The sequence below is a fragment of the Scleropages formosus genome, chromosome 15, assembly GCF_900964775.1.
Source record: "Scleropages formosus chromosome 15, fSclFor1.1, whole genome shotgun sequence".
Classification (NCBI taxonomy): Eukaryota; Metazoa; Chordata; class Actinopteri; order Osteoglossiformes; family Osteoglossidae; genus Scleropages; species Scleropages formosus.
Window position 1 is genome coordinate 1,906,367 of NC_041820.1, and position 14,563 is coordinate 1,920,929.

General features: G+C 48.9%; 1 protein-coding gene across 2 annotated transcripts; it reads left to right on the forward strand.

The window, feature by feature from the left end:
• The first annotated feature begins 1,885 nt into the window (after positions 1-1,885).
• Positions 1,886-6,824, forward strand: odc1 (ornithine decarboxylase 1). 2 transcript variants are annotated; one of them, XM_018734541.2, is made up of 11 exons: positions 1,886-2,079; positions 3,686-3,828; positions 4,085-4,220; positions 4,340-4,513; positions 4,609-4,781; positions 4,871-5,087; positions 5,199-5,282; positions 5,389-5,551; positions 5,634-5,749; positions 5,840-6,054; positions 6,177-6,824. In XM_018734541.2, the coding sequence occupies exons 3-11, from the start codon at positions 4,113-4,115 to the stop codon at positions 6,313-6,315; spliced, it is 1,389 nt and encodes a 462-aa protein (XP_018590057.2). In that variant the 5' UTR covers positions 1,886-2,079; positions 3,686-3,828; positions 4,085-4,112; the 3' UTR covers positions 6,316-6,824. The 2 variants fall into 2 exon arrangements, with proteins under 2 accessions (XP_018590057.2, XP_018590050.2); XM_018734534.2 differs by lacking the exon at positions 1,886-2,079 and adding an exon at positions 2,482-2,614.
• Positions 6,825-14,563: the final 7,739 nt, after the last annotated feature.

The window sequence follows — 14,563 nt, forward strand, 5'->3', positions numbered from 1 at the left end:
TAATTTTGATTTGATTCAAGATCCATCTGTTTTCCTCGCTGTCCACTCCTTAAATCTTCTCCTATCCTGTTTTTTAAAATCCAACTTTTGCATCCACACACAAATTTAGTTTATCGAGTACAAACAACTTCTTTTACACTAAGATGTTGACCTCCCAAGACATCGCAATACACTGCCGTCAATCAAACACACACTCTTTAGTGATGTCTTGAGATTAAGGTCCATCTTGGAGGTTTTTTTAAATTCCTCCACGGGGAATCACCTGGTTCTTTCCTGTTCGCTTTGGTGCGATGCTGCATGAGCAACGTGACAAAGGGGCCCGCGCTGTGGCCGGCACCTGAGGCTATCCTGCTGGCTGCTGGTTAATCCCCTGGTGCTCCGGGATGTTTTCTGTAGGACACCTGCTGTGACACTGGGATTACAGGCTGACATCAGGAGATCTCGTGTCTTGGAGAGGAAAGACAAGAACCCTCTTATCCTACCGCAGCACGCGGTACACGTGAACCTTTGCTCATCTGGGTCACTCTAAATTTGTGTTACTGTGTCTGCAGATGTCAACATGTTTATGGCAGTTTTTCAGCACGGTGACGCTGACACATGAAGATAAGAACGTGAGACTAAAACCTTCAGTACGTCACTAAACCAATGAAACCTGACAAGAATCTGCTGCTCTGGTTGCGGAACGCGAATGTCATGGTGCACTGAGGCCGGGGTGGGTGGGTCGCTGGTGGTCGAATACCTGTTCGTGGAATCTACCAATAGCGGCTCCATAGGGTGACCTCAAAGGTCACCAACCCCAAGTGGCGCCTCATCAGAAGCGAAGCCCTGGAAGCCTTTGAGGTGTCAGCAGGACAGCGCAAGTCTGCCTGCACATCGATCGGTTGCAACCGGTTTACTCGGGAACGAGGAAGATTTCAACCCGGCCGCCTTCGTCATTGTTCAAACTAGCTCTCTTTGCCTTGGGGGGCTGCATTCTTGAAGCGCATTACGCAAACACTCCTAATTCAAGAATCCTGATTATTTCTTCTCTTGGGTGAGATCATTATGTAAAAACTACAGAACCCTGGTGAGCAAATTCATTTCCTAGTATCCCTGGCCTTGTCTCCCAGAAACTTAGGGAACTATTTGTTCAGCCTGCATCCGTTCAGTATTTGTTTTGTCCAACCCGTATTTGTTGGGATTTCTCCACAATGATAAATACAAGTGTGTCACACAATGCAACTTCAGACGATTTATCAGATCTTGTGCGTTTTACCTGTTGTAGTTGTTCTTTTTGTCTGCGGATTCACGGCGAGGTCGGCTGGACTGGGTCCTTGCGTACAACCTTTGTAAGATACACAGGACAAGATGTTACACCCCGTGTGTATCTGGAATGCCTTACTCATCGGTACACGTGCCACCGTGTTCGCACACGCTCATTTACGACCGGGCAGCGCTCGCAACGCATATTCCCTCACGTGACAGACCTTCCAGAAAAGCCCTATCTCAAAGACGCGGAGCAGGAGATCACGTCCATATTCTTGTTTGCCAACTCCAGTCTCCTTGACCCTAGTTGCTGCAACAAGGACCAGTTAGCGCCGCAGAAGTGTTTTCACAGCAACATCAGGCCTCGGGTGGACGTTTCTTGAGCAAGCGGTGACACCATCGCTCAAGGGTTGCGTGTCGCAAAGTGTGCCGACACTTCTCGTGTTCCCAAAAAAGAGGGAAACTACAACCCCGTGCAACAAAATCACTTTTTCCCGGTTTGTCAATCGTCCGCTTCAGCCGCACCTACATTTCCTCAAAGTGAATCACCGAAGGCCTTTCGAAACTCGTGGTGACGCGCCAAGTTTGAGAACACCTTGAAATACCGATTCGAAGCACTAGGGCGTTGCGAGGAAGGCGATGACCGAGATCGGCTCGTGGCAACGAGGGCGACGCAGAGGAAACGACGGCAGCAGGAAACGGCGGAGCCGAGGCGTCGCTTGCCGGGAAAGGGGGTTAGCGGCGTCAGGCGACGGCGCTCCGGTTTCCGCAGGCCAGGGAGCGTCGCCACGCAAACGTCCATTCGCAGACAACTTAAGCGTTAAGTGAGCGACGGTAAATTAACGTCATAAGTACTTCGCTCTCGTTTAACAGCACAAGAAAAAACACTTTTAACCTCCCAGAAGGTGTGAGGAAACTTCCTGTGATGTCTGAAATATTAGCAGGGGTCTCCTACACGGACACCACAGCGGAGCGGAACGGAACAAACGAGCGGGCCGTTTTTTTGCCGTTATTCGCTCAATTTCTGTTTCTCGCGCATCGCCACGAGGCGAGGCGACGAGCAGAGGCCGTTTCCGCCGGGGAAGCACGCGGTCGGCACTGTCCCCGCCCTTCTTCCTGTCTGGCGGAGCGCGTGGCGTCTCGAGCGGGACCAAACCGGTTTGTGGCCCCGCAGCTCGGCCGGTTTCAGCTGGTGCGTTGCCACGGCGACGGCGGAGGTATAAATAGAGTGAGTGAGGAGCGCCTCGGTTTTGTAGTAGAGGGCTGCGGCGTGTCGTGGACGAGCGGGCTTCGTTCGGGAGGAACAATACGTTTTTATTTCTTTCCAGTATTCTCGTCTAATGGACAAGTTTCGTAAATGCTTTTTAAGGTAAGTCTCGGCGCGCCGGAATGTTCGCACACTTGAGTCGCGCGCTCAGCCCTAGTCACTAGTGCGGTTTTTCGCAGTAGAACCGAACGGCTTTTTTTTTTTTTTTTTTTTTTTTTTCTTTTTTCTTAAGGGAAAAAAAAAAAAACCCTCATGTAATGACATCTTAAAGATTTCAGAACGTTGTCGGACCGAGTAAATAGACTGTTTATATATATATATATAATTTTTTTTTTTTTTTTTCTTTTGGGTTCGTCCTTCAACCACTATGTGGAGATTTTCCAGAGCGTCAGTTGTCACGCAAGCGACCGGGCGGGTAGCGAATACTGGGACTTCACTGGTGATCCATCCGGATCCCAAAGCCGCTTTGTTTGTGTAACTAAGTGTGCCCGTCTTCCCTGGCTACTTTTTATTAAATCATCTATAGACAAAAGATTCGCCTAGTTAGTATTTCGGATTGTGTTATTACTTCCCTAAAATTCGATTTTAACGTACACGAGCAACGTAGATCAACGGAACGGTTAATGTTAATTTACAGTATTACGGTAAGTGAGCGTTTTTTTTTAATTTGCGTAAATTAATGTATTTCGCGTAGAATTTGTTCTGCCGAACTGTTTTTACGCGGTCACTTCGCCATCTGTGAGTTGCAGATCGAAGCGAGACCGGCGTCTGTCGCAACCCTATTGGCTGAGCCCAGTGCACGTGATTGCGTCAGTACGGTGCGGTTGGCTCCTCGCAACGCCAATCTTGCTATTGTCTGACCACGTCCGCTTCCATTGGCTGCGCTCAGTCACGCGGCAGCGCGGCGGAGGGTCTTTATGAGCCGATGCGGCATGTGCTTCAGCGAGGAGCCATTCATTCATTCGCTGATGAGTGGCGTCTCATGCGAGTGTGTTGTGGGAAAACGGGGTGAAAATGCTGTACGGCTCTAAACTGGCCCTTGATGCAGTGAGGAAGACATTACAATCACCTCCTTGTGATGTGGGAAAAGGTGTACTTTTTACTCACGATCAGCAGGTGTACGGTTTGCAGCGAACACATGATCATCATGATGTTGTTCTCTCATCCCCACAGAACTCTCGCTTGAGGAAAGCGCACTTTCGCTACTCAACTGGCTGCGGCCTTGAGTCCTATTTGAAAGGTTTCAACTTCACGGGCGAACCGCCTTGGCTGCTGTGCACTTGATCGTGCCGAAATCCCATCTTTTCCTTATCCAGGTGAGATTGACCACGTTTGTCCTTAACGTACAGCCCGATGCATAATGATGGGGGTTTAAAAAGAACGCCGGGAGAGTGCCGTAAACGGTTTGCGTAGCAGCTTATCTTTCTGCCTGGGCTTTGGTGAAGCAGACAAATGTTTGGTTAGTTTCTGACCAACTTTATCTTGTACTTGCTAATTGTTGCCTTATTTCAGATACGAAGGTGAATGCCGGTGGTTTCGTATCTTGATTCTTTTCCGTTTTCCTGTCTGCAGTTTCTTTTGTGATCGGTTGAACACTGAAATGGAGGCTGCCGCTTTCTCCGTGGACGACTTTGGCTTCACCTTCCTAGAGGAGGGCTTTTCTGCACGAGATGTTGTGGAGCAGAAGATAAATGAGTCATCCATGTCGGTAGGTCTCTTATTCTGCCGCTCAGCTGGTGAACGCAAGATGCGTCACTTGGCATTTCCCAGCCTGTCCTATTTGTGCATGTGCACGCTTGTAAGGTTTAACCAGCGCCTCTTCCCCAGGATGACAAGGACGCCTTCTTTGTCGCCGACCTGGGTGATGTGCTGAAGAAGCACCTGCGGTGGGTGCGGGCCATGCCCCGCGTCACGCCCTTCTATGCCGTCAAGTGTAACAACAGCCGTGCTGTCGTCATGACTCTGGCCTCCTTGGGCGCCGGTTTTGACTGTGCCAGCAAGGTATAACAGTCTTACTGCCCAAGTTACCCATCATTTGTAAAGCCAGTCTGCTCATATGTCCTTATAACCATTTAAATCTGGTGGTCTTCCTGCAGACAGAGATTGAGATGGTTCGCTCCCTGGGTGTGGACCCCAGCAGGATCATCTATGCCAACCCCTGTAAGCAGCTCTCTCAGATCAAGTATGCTGCAGCCCAGAAGGTGCAGATGATGACCTTTGACAGTGAGGTGGAGCTCATGAAAGTTGCCCGATGCCACAACGATGCCAAGTGAGTGACCCCAGTCCTTCCTGTGGCAATGTAGCCTCGTGTCCGCCTCCATCGGTCACCTAATTCCTCTGACCTCGCTCTTCCTCCAGGCTGGTGCTCCGCATCGCCACAGACGACTCCAAAGCTGTGTGTCGGCTCAGCGTGAAGTTCGGAGCGACGCTGAAGGCTAGTCGTCTGCTGCTGGAGCAGGCCAAGGACCTTGGACTGGATGTTATCGGGGTCAGCTTCCACGTGGGCAGCGGCTGTACGGATTCAAGCACTTACGTCCAGGCCATTTCAGATGCCCGCTGTGTCTTCGATATGGGGGTGAGCAGGTGGCGCTTAGAATCTGGGATTCCCCAGGTCATTTAAGGCCAGGTGATCTTCAGCTTCATTTTGGAAGGTGTACAAATCCAATGTCTTTTCCCCTTTTTACAGGCTGAGCTGGGCTTTAATATGACTCTCCTGGACATCGGTGGTGGCTTCCCTGGCTCTGAAGATGTCAAACTCAAATTTGAAGAGGTATGTTTTTTAACTCTTGTGATCTGAGCCTCACCCCCTGTGTATGTTTTCAAGGTAGAGCCTCGACTCTGCTCCACACTTACCAAGCCTCCCTTGACCTCCTTAGATCACAGGCGTCATAAACCCGGCTCTGGACAAGTACTTCCCTGCTGACTGTGGTGTCAGGATCATTGCTGAGCCTGGCCGGTACTATGTGGCATCAGCCTTCATGCTGGCGGTCAACATCATTGCCAAGAAGGTCATAATGAAGGAGGATCCCTCTTCTGATGGTGAGGAGCTGTTGGGTGTGATCTGATCACCTGGCTGGTGTCTTGGATGGACTGCTTCATGTAGTTCCTCTTCCTCCCTCAGATGAGGATGATGGGAACTATGACAGGACCCTCATGTACTATGTAAATGATGGCGTCTACGGGTCATTCAACTGCATCCAGTATGACCACGCTGTGGTGCAGCCCATTCTTCACAAGGTGAGATGTCTGCTTTATGGGATGGATATGTTGCCTTTGGCATTTTTGCTCATCTCTGGTCTAACGTGGTCTCAACCCCCCCATGTGCAGAAACCCAAGCCGGACGAGCACATGTTCCCCTGCAGCATCTGGGGTCCTACATGCGACGGCCTGGACCGCATCTTGGAGCAGTGTCAGCTGCCAGACCTGCAGCTGGGCGACTGGCTGCTCTTTGACAACATGGGCGCCTACACCGTTGCCGCTTCCTCCACTTTCAATGGCTTTGAGCGGCCAGACATCCATTACGTCATGTCCCGTTCCTCCTGGTGAGTTCTAGGTCCGAGTCTCGTTAATCTCCTGCTGGGGAAACCAACTTGCAGGATGTTAGCAGTGTACTAGTGGGTGCTTTGGCTCCATTTCCCTGATGTCCATCTCTTTGTTATGCCAGGCAAGTGCTGCAGCAGATCCGCACCCAGGGACCACCCAGCCTGCTGGAGGAGTCGTGTCCCAGCGGCATGCCGGCCTGCTGTGGGCGTGAGAGCAGCCTAGAGCTACCTGCGAAGCCATGCTCAGCCCGTGTGCTCTAACTGCAGAGCAGCATGCTTTTACCCCACTCTCGCTCTCACCCTCACCTCCATACTCACCCTTGAGAGGCCAGTTATTTGACTTGGAGAAGGTCAGAGGGCGTGTGTATGCATGTTTTTCCACTGTATGGAAGCAGGAGATCCACTTGAGTGGGGCTGAAGCTTGCTGGGTCCCCTGTAGGGGTTTTTCTAAGGGAAGGGATGCATTTCAGAGGGGGAACTGAATTTCCTGCAGGGTCTTGGAACTCAGCTGCTTCTGCTGACTCCCCATTGTAAGGGGGTGGGGGGGGCAAGTCCTCAGAATGGCTGCTACATATTTAGTGATTCATGGGTCTCCTCTTGTGTACAGGTCTCACCCTCTCATGCAAACTTGCCTTTTTCCTTTGTTCGTTCTCTGCTATGTAATGTTTAGTGAGATGAATTTGCGAGCCGATGCATTAGAAAATGGATCTGGGAAGACGGGATTGCACATTACATTGCTTTCCTATGGAAACTTTTTTAATTTTGTATTTTTTTTAAATAAAAACATGTAGATATGTGTGCATTCCTTCATTTTTTTTGCATGTGGGGAAAGGTTTTGCAACTAAATTATGCCAGATGTGCATCTATAGTTACATCTGAGTGCAACAAGCTCACCTCAACTGTAGCTGGAATCTATTTCCACTGTAACCCACAAACTCAACAACCCACTGTTTGAACAGCTGGGCTGTTACTGTCAATTCAAGGGTACTACACCAGGTGGTGGGATTTGAAGAAGGAACCTTAAGGTGATGCCCATGCCGTCAAATGCACTAGATGGTTTTTAGTGACCCTGTAACCCCATTAAGGGGTCTCTGATCAGTCAGGTGGAGTTGGGTTTGACAGCAGGTGAATTTTTTTTTTTTTTAAGTTCAAGTTTTTTCAAAAAAAAAAAAAAAAAAAGCCCTCAATCTCACTGACAAAAGTGCCAGAAATCAATATTTGTAGAAAGGTTGTTCTACATTTATTCCACTGATTTTTACTCCAATCAATGGTACAGGTAACTTTTCAAGGAGGTATGGAAAACTGAAGCTACTTTCACATTTTCAGATTGAAACTGGTTGGAATGAAGATGGGATTCAAACCTAGGCCCTTTGCATTCAGCAGAAGCTGCACTAACCTTAACCCCATCCTCAGTTGTAGTTCCCTCAATCCAAGGTGCTCACCCTTGGATAGAAAAGCCTCAGATAAATGGAGAAAGTAACACGGCAGGGCCAGGCTGCTAGCGTAAGGGCCGGAGCTACTGTTTGTGGACCCAAAGGTTAGCAAAGTTAGAGAAGATTGGTGTTTGTAGCTCAGGTTGTTGATTTAGATGTTCAGGTGTTTGGGGAGCTTGGCATTTGGACTTAAAACGTTTTATCACCAGTCGAGGTGACGACATGCAGTCCAAATACCACGCTTAAACACCTTAACATCTGACCCAAAGGTTGCAGGTTTGAGTCCCACCTCCAGCTGTAGTATCCTTGAGAGTCTAAATTGATTTACAAAAAACCCAAGTAAACAACTAAGTTACTTTGCAGAAAAGTGTCAGCTAAATGAATGCATGTAGATGTGGTGGTGTGAATTTTGAATTTGAGCTGCAGTTCTGTCTCTGGCCGCTAGATGGCAGTAAAACCACAGGAACAGCAGCTCCCTTAGTTCAGCTTGGCGCCAATATTTACATTCACTTTCATTCATTTAACACTTAACACTGCCAAAGCGACTTACAGTGTTAAGGTTACACTAGTCTACCCATTTATGCAGCTAGGTAATTTTACTGGCACAATATAGACTAAGTACCTTGCTCAAGGGCTGATGGGGATCAAACCTGCAACCTTGGGAGGCGGAGTACCAGGCATCCCCTATATATTGCAATTTTTACACGTGGTGTTCAGTGCTGGTGATCAATGGCAATATGAAGAATATTGCACATGTTTACAGAATGAATTATATGTATTTATATATATCAGATCATCACTTTAGATGTACAAACAGATTTGTTTGTAAGGTGAGTCAACGTGTTCAAGTCTCAAAGTGCTCCTTGAAGGAATGAGGCAAAGACGCCAGCTGCAGTTCCACACAAACAGCACAAAGAACTGGAGTTTCACCCTTAGCTTTTGGCCCCAGGTCAGCTGCGACCCTCTTGTTCTCACTCGTCTCTCAACGGATCTCCTTTGGCCAGGAGAGGATGAGCGGAAAGGGTGCCGTTCCACACACCTGAGCGGCGGCAGGTGCTCATTGTTACTCCTTACTGTCAATTCAAAGCACCTGGCAGTAAGGAGCCACCCGTGTTTCATGGAACCCGAAGCTGCACTTCTGCCGCTTTGTGGACCCAAGGGTTAGCGATGTTTGAGAAGGTTTCCTCGTTTGTTCTTTGGAGTGATTTATCATAGAACTTAAATGACTGAATGCTTGCGAGAGGCTTGTTTCTGCTGACACCCCGTATTAGAGTCCACGCAGCCCGGGTGTGTAAAACTAGCCTGCTGATGCAAAATGAACCCCCCGCCAAGGGTTTGGAATCAAAGCTCCTGTATTTTCCCCCTCTAATTGCCCCAGAGTACAAATAACTAAAGTACCTTTTCCAGCCACAGACCCCCTGGGCTGAATGAAGTTGCGCTGTGAAGAGGCCTGCATGTCCAGGAAACATTTACATTTATTCTTTATCTGACACTTTTCTCCTCAGTGACTTACCATGTTAAGTTACTTACAATCATTTACCCATTTGTAGGGCTGGGTAATTTTACTGGAGCAATTTAGGGTAAGTACCTTGCTCAAGGAGAAGGGGTGCAGGGGGTTGGTCCTGGTCCTGCTCTTCGGTGGGTTTGGGGTTCAAGTCCCGCTTGGGGTGCCTTGTGACAGACTGGCGTCCCGTCCTGAGTGTGCCCCCCTCCCCTTCCGGCCTTACGCCCTGCGTGCCGGGTTAGGCTCCCGTGTCCCGTATGGGGTGAGTGGTTCGGACGGGACCTTGCTCAAGGGTACTACATCTGGAGGTGAGACTTGACCTCGTGACCTTTGGGTTCAAAGGCAGCAGTGCTAACCACAGCACTGCCAGCAGCCCCAAGAGCACTAATAATCCAAGAGGACCTTTCTGAGGTCACCCTTCTTCACTGCATGTTGACCCCTGGGGTTGGGACCCACTGGCTGAACCCTTGTCTGAGCTGTGGCTCACAGGAGACTCCAGGAAGGGTCCACGTGACCTTTGGAACCCCGCAGATCTACAGGTATGTCACTGTTGTGCTGCTGAGCCCAACTGGACCGAGGTGAGCGTGTGAACTTGTTCGCTGGTTCCCAGTATAGCTGAGTGTGAAGTTGGTGCTGTAAATGAGAAGGAAGAAAAAAAATTAGTACAAGTGGCACCTTAGTCCTCGAACCAGCAGATGCACTGCATGAGCTGGACAGGGTTCGAAGTGTTCGGTTCCCACTGCGGACTTCTGATCGTTATGGGCCGCAGAGACTCCTGTGCTGAAGTTCTTCCCTCAGGGAAGGACTATGATTTTCACTTGAAATGTATTTTCCTGTTTTGTTTGCTGTTGCTTTGGCCCCACCCTGCTGGGGGTCTTTCCTCGAACCCGTCATATTTCCCTGCACGTCTTAAAGTCCAGTGACCCTGTGAGCTAGATGCCGAATGTACATGGGGGTGGGGAGCAGGAAACTGAGTAGAGGTCCACAGAAGTGAAACAAATTGTCACTTCTGCCTGTGTTCACGCTGTTTGTGTGTGTGAAACTGTGTGTGTTGTGTCTGCTCTCTGTGGACGCTTCTCGGTTTCAGTAACTTACTCGCACAATCAAGCTGAGCTCCAGCTCGCTGCTCCAGCAGGGCTCGTCTTACTGGCCACATGTTGTAATGACCGTGGTGTTCCATGGCGGACAGTAGGTGGTGCAGCAGTTGGGCTCGTTGCCTGTAACTGGAAGGATCCAGGTCCAAACCCCACCTCCTGCTGTAGCGCTCTTGATGAGGGTTCTTGCTCTGAAGCAATTCAGCAAAAGCCACCATGTGGTAGAAAAGGGTAAATCAGTGTGTCTGTGTGCAAACCTCACGCTGATAGTTACCTTGGAGAACGGTGTCAGATGTTGACGTGGCTGTTTTATGAGTAAAAATGGACTAAATCCTAATTAATATTCAGCCCTTTATGCTCCTAGAATATTGACTGTATTGAGGTTATGTCGATGAGCCCTGTGCTGACACCAGCCTGGAGCACAAGAACTTGAGGAGAGAATAAACCTGCGCAGGAAGTGCCGCACGCTGGGTGCACACACTAGTTGCTTAGCAACAGGGGCTTTGGAAGTTGCGGCGCCGCAGCAGATGCCCAGCTTGTGGTGCGCCGAGGAACGTGTTTCGGTGGTGAGGAACGAAGGGTGGGTTGAGGGGGGGGTCTCGGCATCGAGGACACGGTGCTTCGGCCAGGGTGGAACCCGGGGGGATCTGAGGGCCAGAAGGTTGAGGGTCCAGTGTGCAGCACTAGTTAAATACAACTCGCATTGCAGCCCTGAAGGTTTGGTTTGGCTCTTCTGTGTCTGCATTAATGGTAGCAATAGTCTGTGGAGTAAATGTGACATTCTTCTTTTTCAAGAAGAACCTCAGCAGAGCTGTTTGACAGGTGGATGATGTGCATTCTGAAGAGGTGCCTCTGGGGGGCACTGTGAGCACATGCTCATAGTACTGTACTTCCATAAATTCCAGGATGTTCTGGGGTCAGAGGTCACACAACCAGGCTCATGGGTGTATTTGACTGGAGTCATCCGAGTCCTTACGGGGATGGGGGTGTTGATACTCATAGACTGGAGTATGGCCTTGGGAACACTGTTAGGCTCTGGCCAGGTCAGCGCAGCGCCACCTGCTGGACAGTCAGTGTGTTCCACCTAGCTGTTTTCTTCCTGAAGGGACCAGGTTCTTTATGCTGAGAATGACGGGGAGGAGAAAACGGTGCTTTACCGTGGTAAAGCTGAATAGTATCTATAAAAAGTGTTTCGGGGGAACTCAGCGGAGCCACGTATCCATGGTAACGAACTTGATTGTTGATTTTAAATAATGGCTTTTCGGAATGTTGTGCTTCGCTGCGATTTATTTCTCCAGGTCGGGTTTGAATGTCACTGTGATGTTTCCAAGTGTACAGATGTCAGAGTTGGGCGGAAAAGCAAAGTGAAAAGTCCTTCAGACACCAGATGTTTTGCCTCACAACCTTCTGGCGACAGATTTAAACACGACATTGGATCAGTTTTAGTAGTTTCAACATCCTGTGGTTTCATTTCTGCCACATAAGTGATGTTTCGGTTTTGCATTTCAAATCGCAATTCATGCAAATTGGCGCTTATTGGCGTTCCTATCAAAAGCTTGACAGGTGTGTGTCCTACTTCTAATAGGAGTGCAAACTTTCATTTCTGATCTGACTCTGAGTTTTGCTCTTGTCCTTCTCCTTCACACACTGCACTGCCAGCGCCTCGTTCCTGTTTTGGTCACTGGTCCTGGACCAGTCGCACCGCTGCACCAGAGTACAGTGGGACCTGCTGGGCTCCAGGAGACGGGGAAACTTTCCGTCCGCAGGGGACGCGGCCTTTCGTCGTGAAGGGGATGGTCTGGAAGCCACACGTCTGCTGAGTCGAGGCCCATTGCCCCCCACCACAACCACCTTGGGGGGCAAGGCCGTGCAGTACGGCCCACTCTGCTGTACTCTCCTCCCTGTGCACCAATGGCTCTTCACACGGCTGGGAGAAGAGTAGAGGAGCCACAGATGCTCTGACTACACCCACCTGCACTGCTTCATTAGTGAACTGTGGTGGCTTTTTTTTTTTTTTTTTTGTGTGTTCTATAAACCACTGACTGTACAATTTCCTGCATTATATGCTTTCGAGAGACGCCAAAGACGAGCTGCAAGGAAAGGTGCGGAGAAGGTCCTGAGATGTGCTCCTGTGTCCACTAGGATGAAGGTTAGAAATAAAGTGACACCATTTCCTCACTGTATGGGTGTGACAGCTGGTGTTGAGAAGGGCAGCAGGTGGCGCAGTATTTACAGCTCTCACCTTTGGAGCCTAGAGACGAAGATTCAAATAGCATCTGCTGCTACAGAACCCTTGATGAAGGTACCCATCCTCAGCCGACACAGTAAAAATTGACCTGCTGTACAAATAGGTCAATCAGTAGCTTAGCACTGTAAGATCCTTTGGGGAGGGCATCAGATAATAGATGCCCAACTTTACATGTAAGTGGCAGGAGAGGAGAAACATGGACTCCTTGGGATTGTGGTCCTGGGGGGAACTAAGGCCACCATGGACAGGCAGTCATCCACAGATGGATGGATGTTGGGTCTAGTCAAAGTAGAACTCGCTGGAAGCACCAGTGATTGAGGTTTTCATACTTGGCGGATAACCTGAGAAGGCTGGACTCTAAAGATGATGACTGAGGAAAAGTTGGAAGATGAGCAGCATCCAGATGGATGTACTCAACCACAGTGAGAGTGGACACAGCCCTTTCAGCCCTAGGACACTGAGGGGGACAGAATGCTCTGGAAGAACTCTGTATATGTGGTCAACAGCAGACATGAACTTGACATCTTGTCTGTCTGAGCAGTGAAGACTGATAGCACTCAGAAGCTGCTGCTCTAAAAAGACTGAGTTTTATATTCAGCCCTTTTTTTTTTTTTTTTTTTTTTTGCATCTGTCATAACATCTCATCCTTGTCTCACAAACAAGGTAACGGAACTCAAGCTGACTGACTGACTAAAAGAATGATTGATTGGTAATGAATTGTGGGAAAGCACGGTTTGCACTGACTGAACTCCGGCAGGGAAGTTGTAGCGGAAGTTGACGGGATGCTACCGGTGACTCAGGCGTTGGATGCTGGAGATGGATTGTTTGTGTCATTGTGGAAAACAAAAACAGCCATTTGGTTCCTGTGAAAAGGAAGAGACCAATTTTCATCACCAAATGCTGCATTATGATGATGAGTGTTGCTGTGATGTCATTATTGTTATTGCTTGCTGCTTTTCAGGCCTATAAACCCTGGCACCAGCATATCTGTCTTGCAGTAAAGTGGCATCATCCCCCATTTGAACCCGTGTCCCTCCCCTCAGGGTTTGGCACTGTTTGCTGGCATATTGAGTCTCCCATTTATACAAGTTTATATCTGCTGTTGCGTCTCCATCTTTCCTACTGCACTTCCGCAGCCTGATGCTGCAGATGGAGGCAGACAGGACCCGTCCCCCTGACGCGGTGGACCTACCAGCAGTCCTTGAACCCGTGATCAGGGCGGGACACTGCACTGCTTCTGAACTGCATATGGAATATGGAGTAGTTACTCTCAGCTGCACTCACAAGTTGCAAAAATTACCCTTTCATGTGTTAATGGAGGATTCGATGTACTTCTATTTGCTCAAAACCACATATAGATAATTACGTGTGTGTTAATTGTGAAAGAAATTCGTTAACTTTGCTATGGTGTGAATGTGCCCTTGTATTCACCAAGCTGTTAAATGGCAGTAAAAAGCAGCAATGTGCAACAGGAGTGTGTGATCGCCTTAATTCAGCTCACTTCCACAGTGTTTACAACTTGTCTGGTGTTGGTGACCAGCAACAACATGCGTGTTACACATGTTCCTGGGATAAATCAGGAAACGGTGCAGGATTAGGAAACTGCTTTCCTTCAGTCAGATGTACGACTCATTTAAATTTCAGCGCTTTAGACATAAATGAATGTTAATCCTGTCACCACGCCTCATTTTGGATAAGTTTAGAACATCGCACACAGTGGAGCAGGACCCGTGGGTGGGTCTCTTGAGTGGGCCTCCCACCAGCCACCGTTGTGGGGAGCTCAGTCTCCCCTCGTCAAGATCCCAACCTCCCCCATTACTGTCGGCATGGTAACGGAAGCCTAAATCATGCCTTTTCAGAAATTGAATGCCATCACATTAGAGATGTTTTGGATTTCACAGAGTAATTTCTGATAAAGCCTTTACTTAAAAGTAATTACAGTAAGTGAGACCTCTGGCCTGCTGTGCTTAAATGACATGGGCGTGTGTACTGGACCCTTCGGTGCGCGCACACACACACACACACACACACACACACACCCTGGATAGAGGGATTTCCCCTTGTGCAACATTCGTGCAGCAGTCATGGGGACCTGTCTTTCGCTTCGGAGCTCAAGAGTAATTTATTCAGTGACTGACACCTGAAAACCTCCCCAGTACAGGTATACACACTTGTATAAATATATCAATGGCGTAGATACTAGGCATGCAAACACGCACATACACACACA

Bases quoted from the DNA above. Each gene is read 5' to 3' on its own strand.
- odc1 (XM_018734541.2), top strand. From the start codon at position 4,113: ATGGAGGCTGCCGCTTTCTCCGTGGACGACTTTGGCTTCACCTTCCTA. The intron at 5,283-5,388 runs GTATGTTTTTTA...TGACCTCCTTAG, and splicing joins TCAAACTCAAATTTGAAGAG to ATCACAGGCGTCATAAACCC. The intron at 5,552-5,633 runs GTGAGGAGCTGT...TTCCTCCCTCAG, and splicing joins GGAGGATCCCTCTTCTGATG to ATGAGGATGATGGGAACTAT.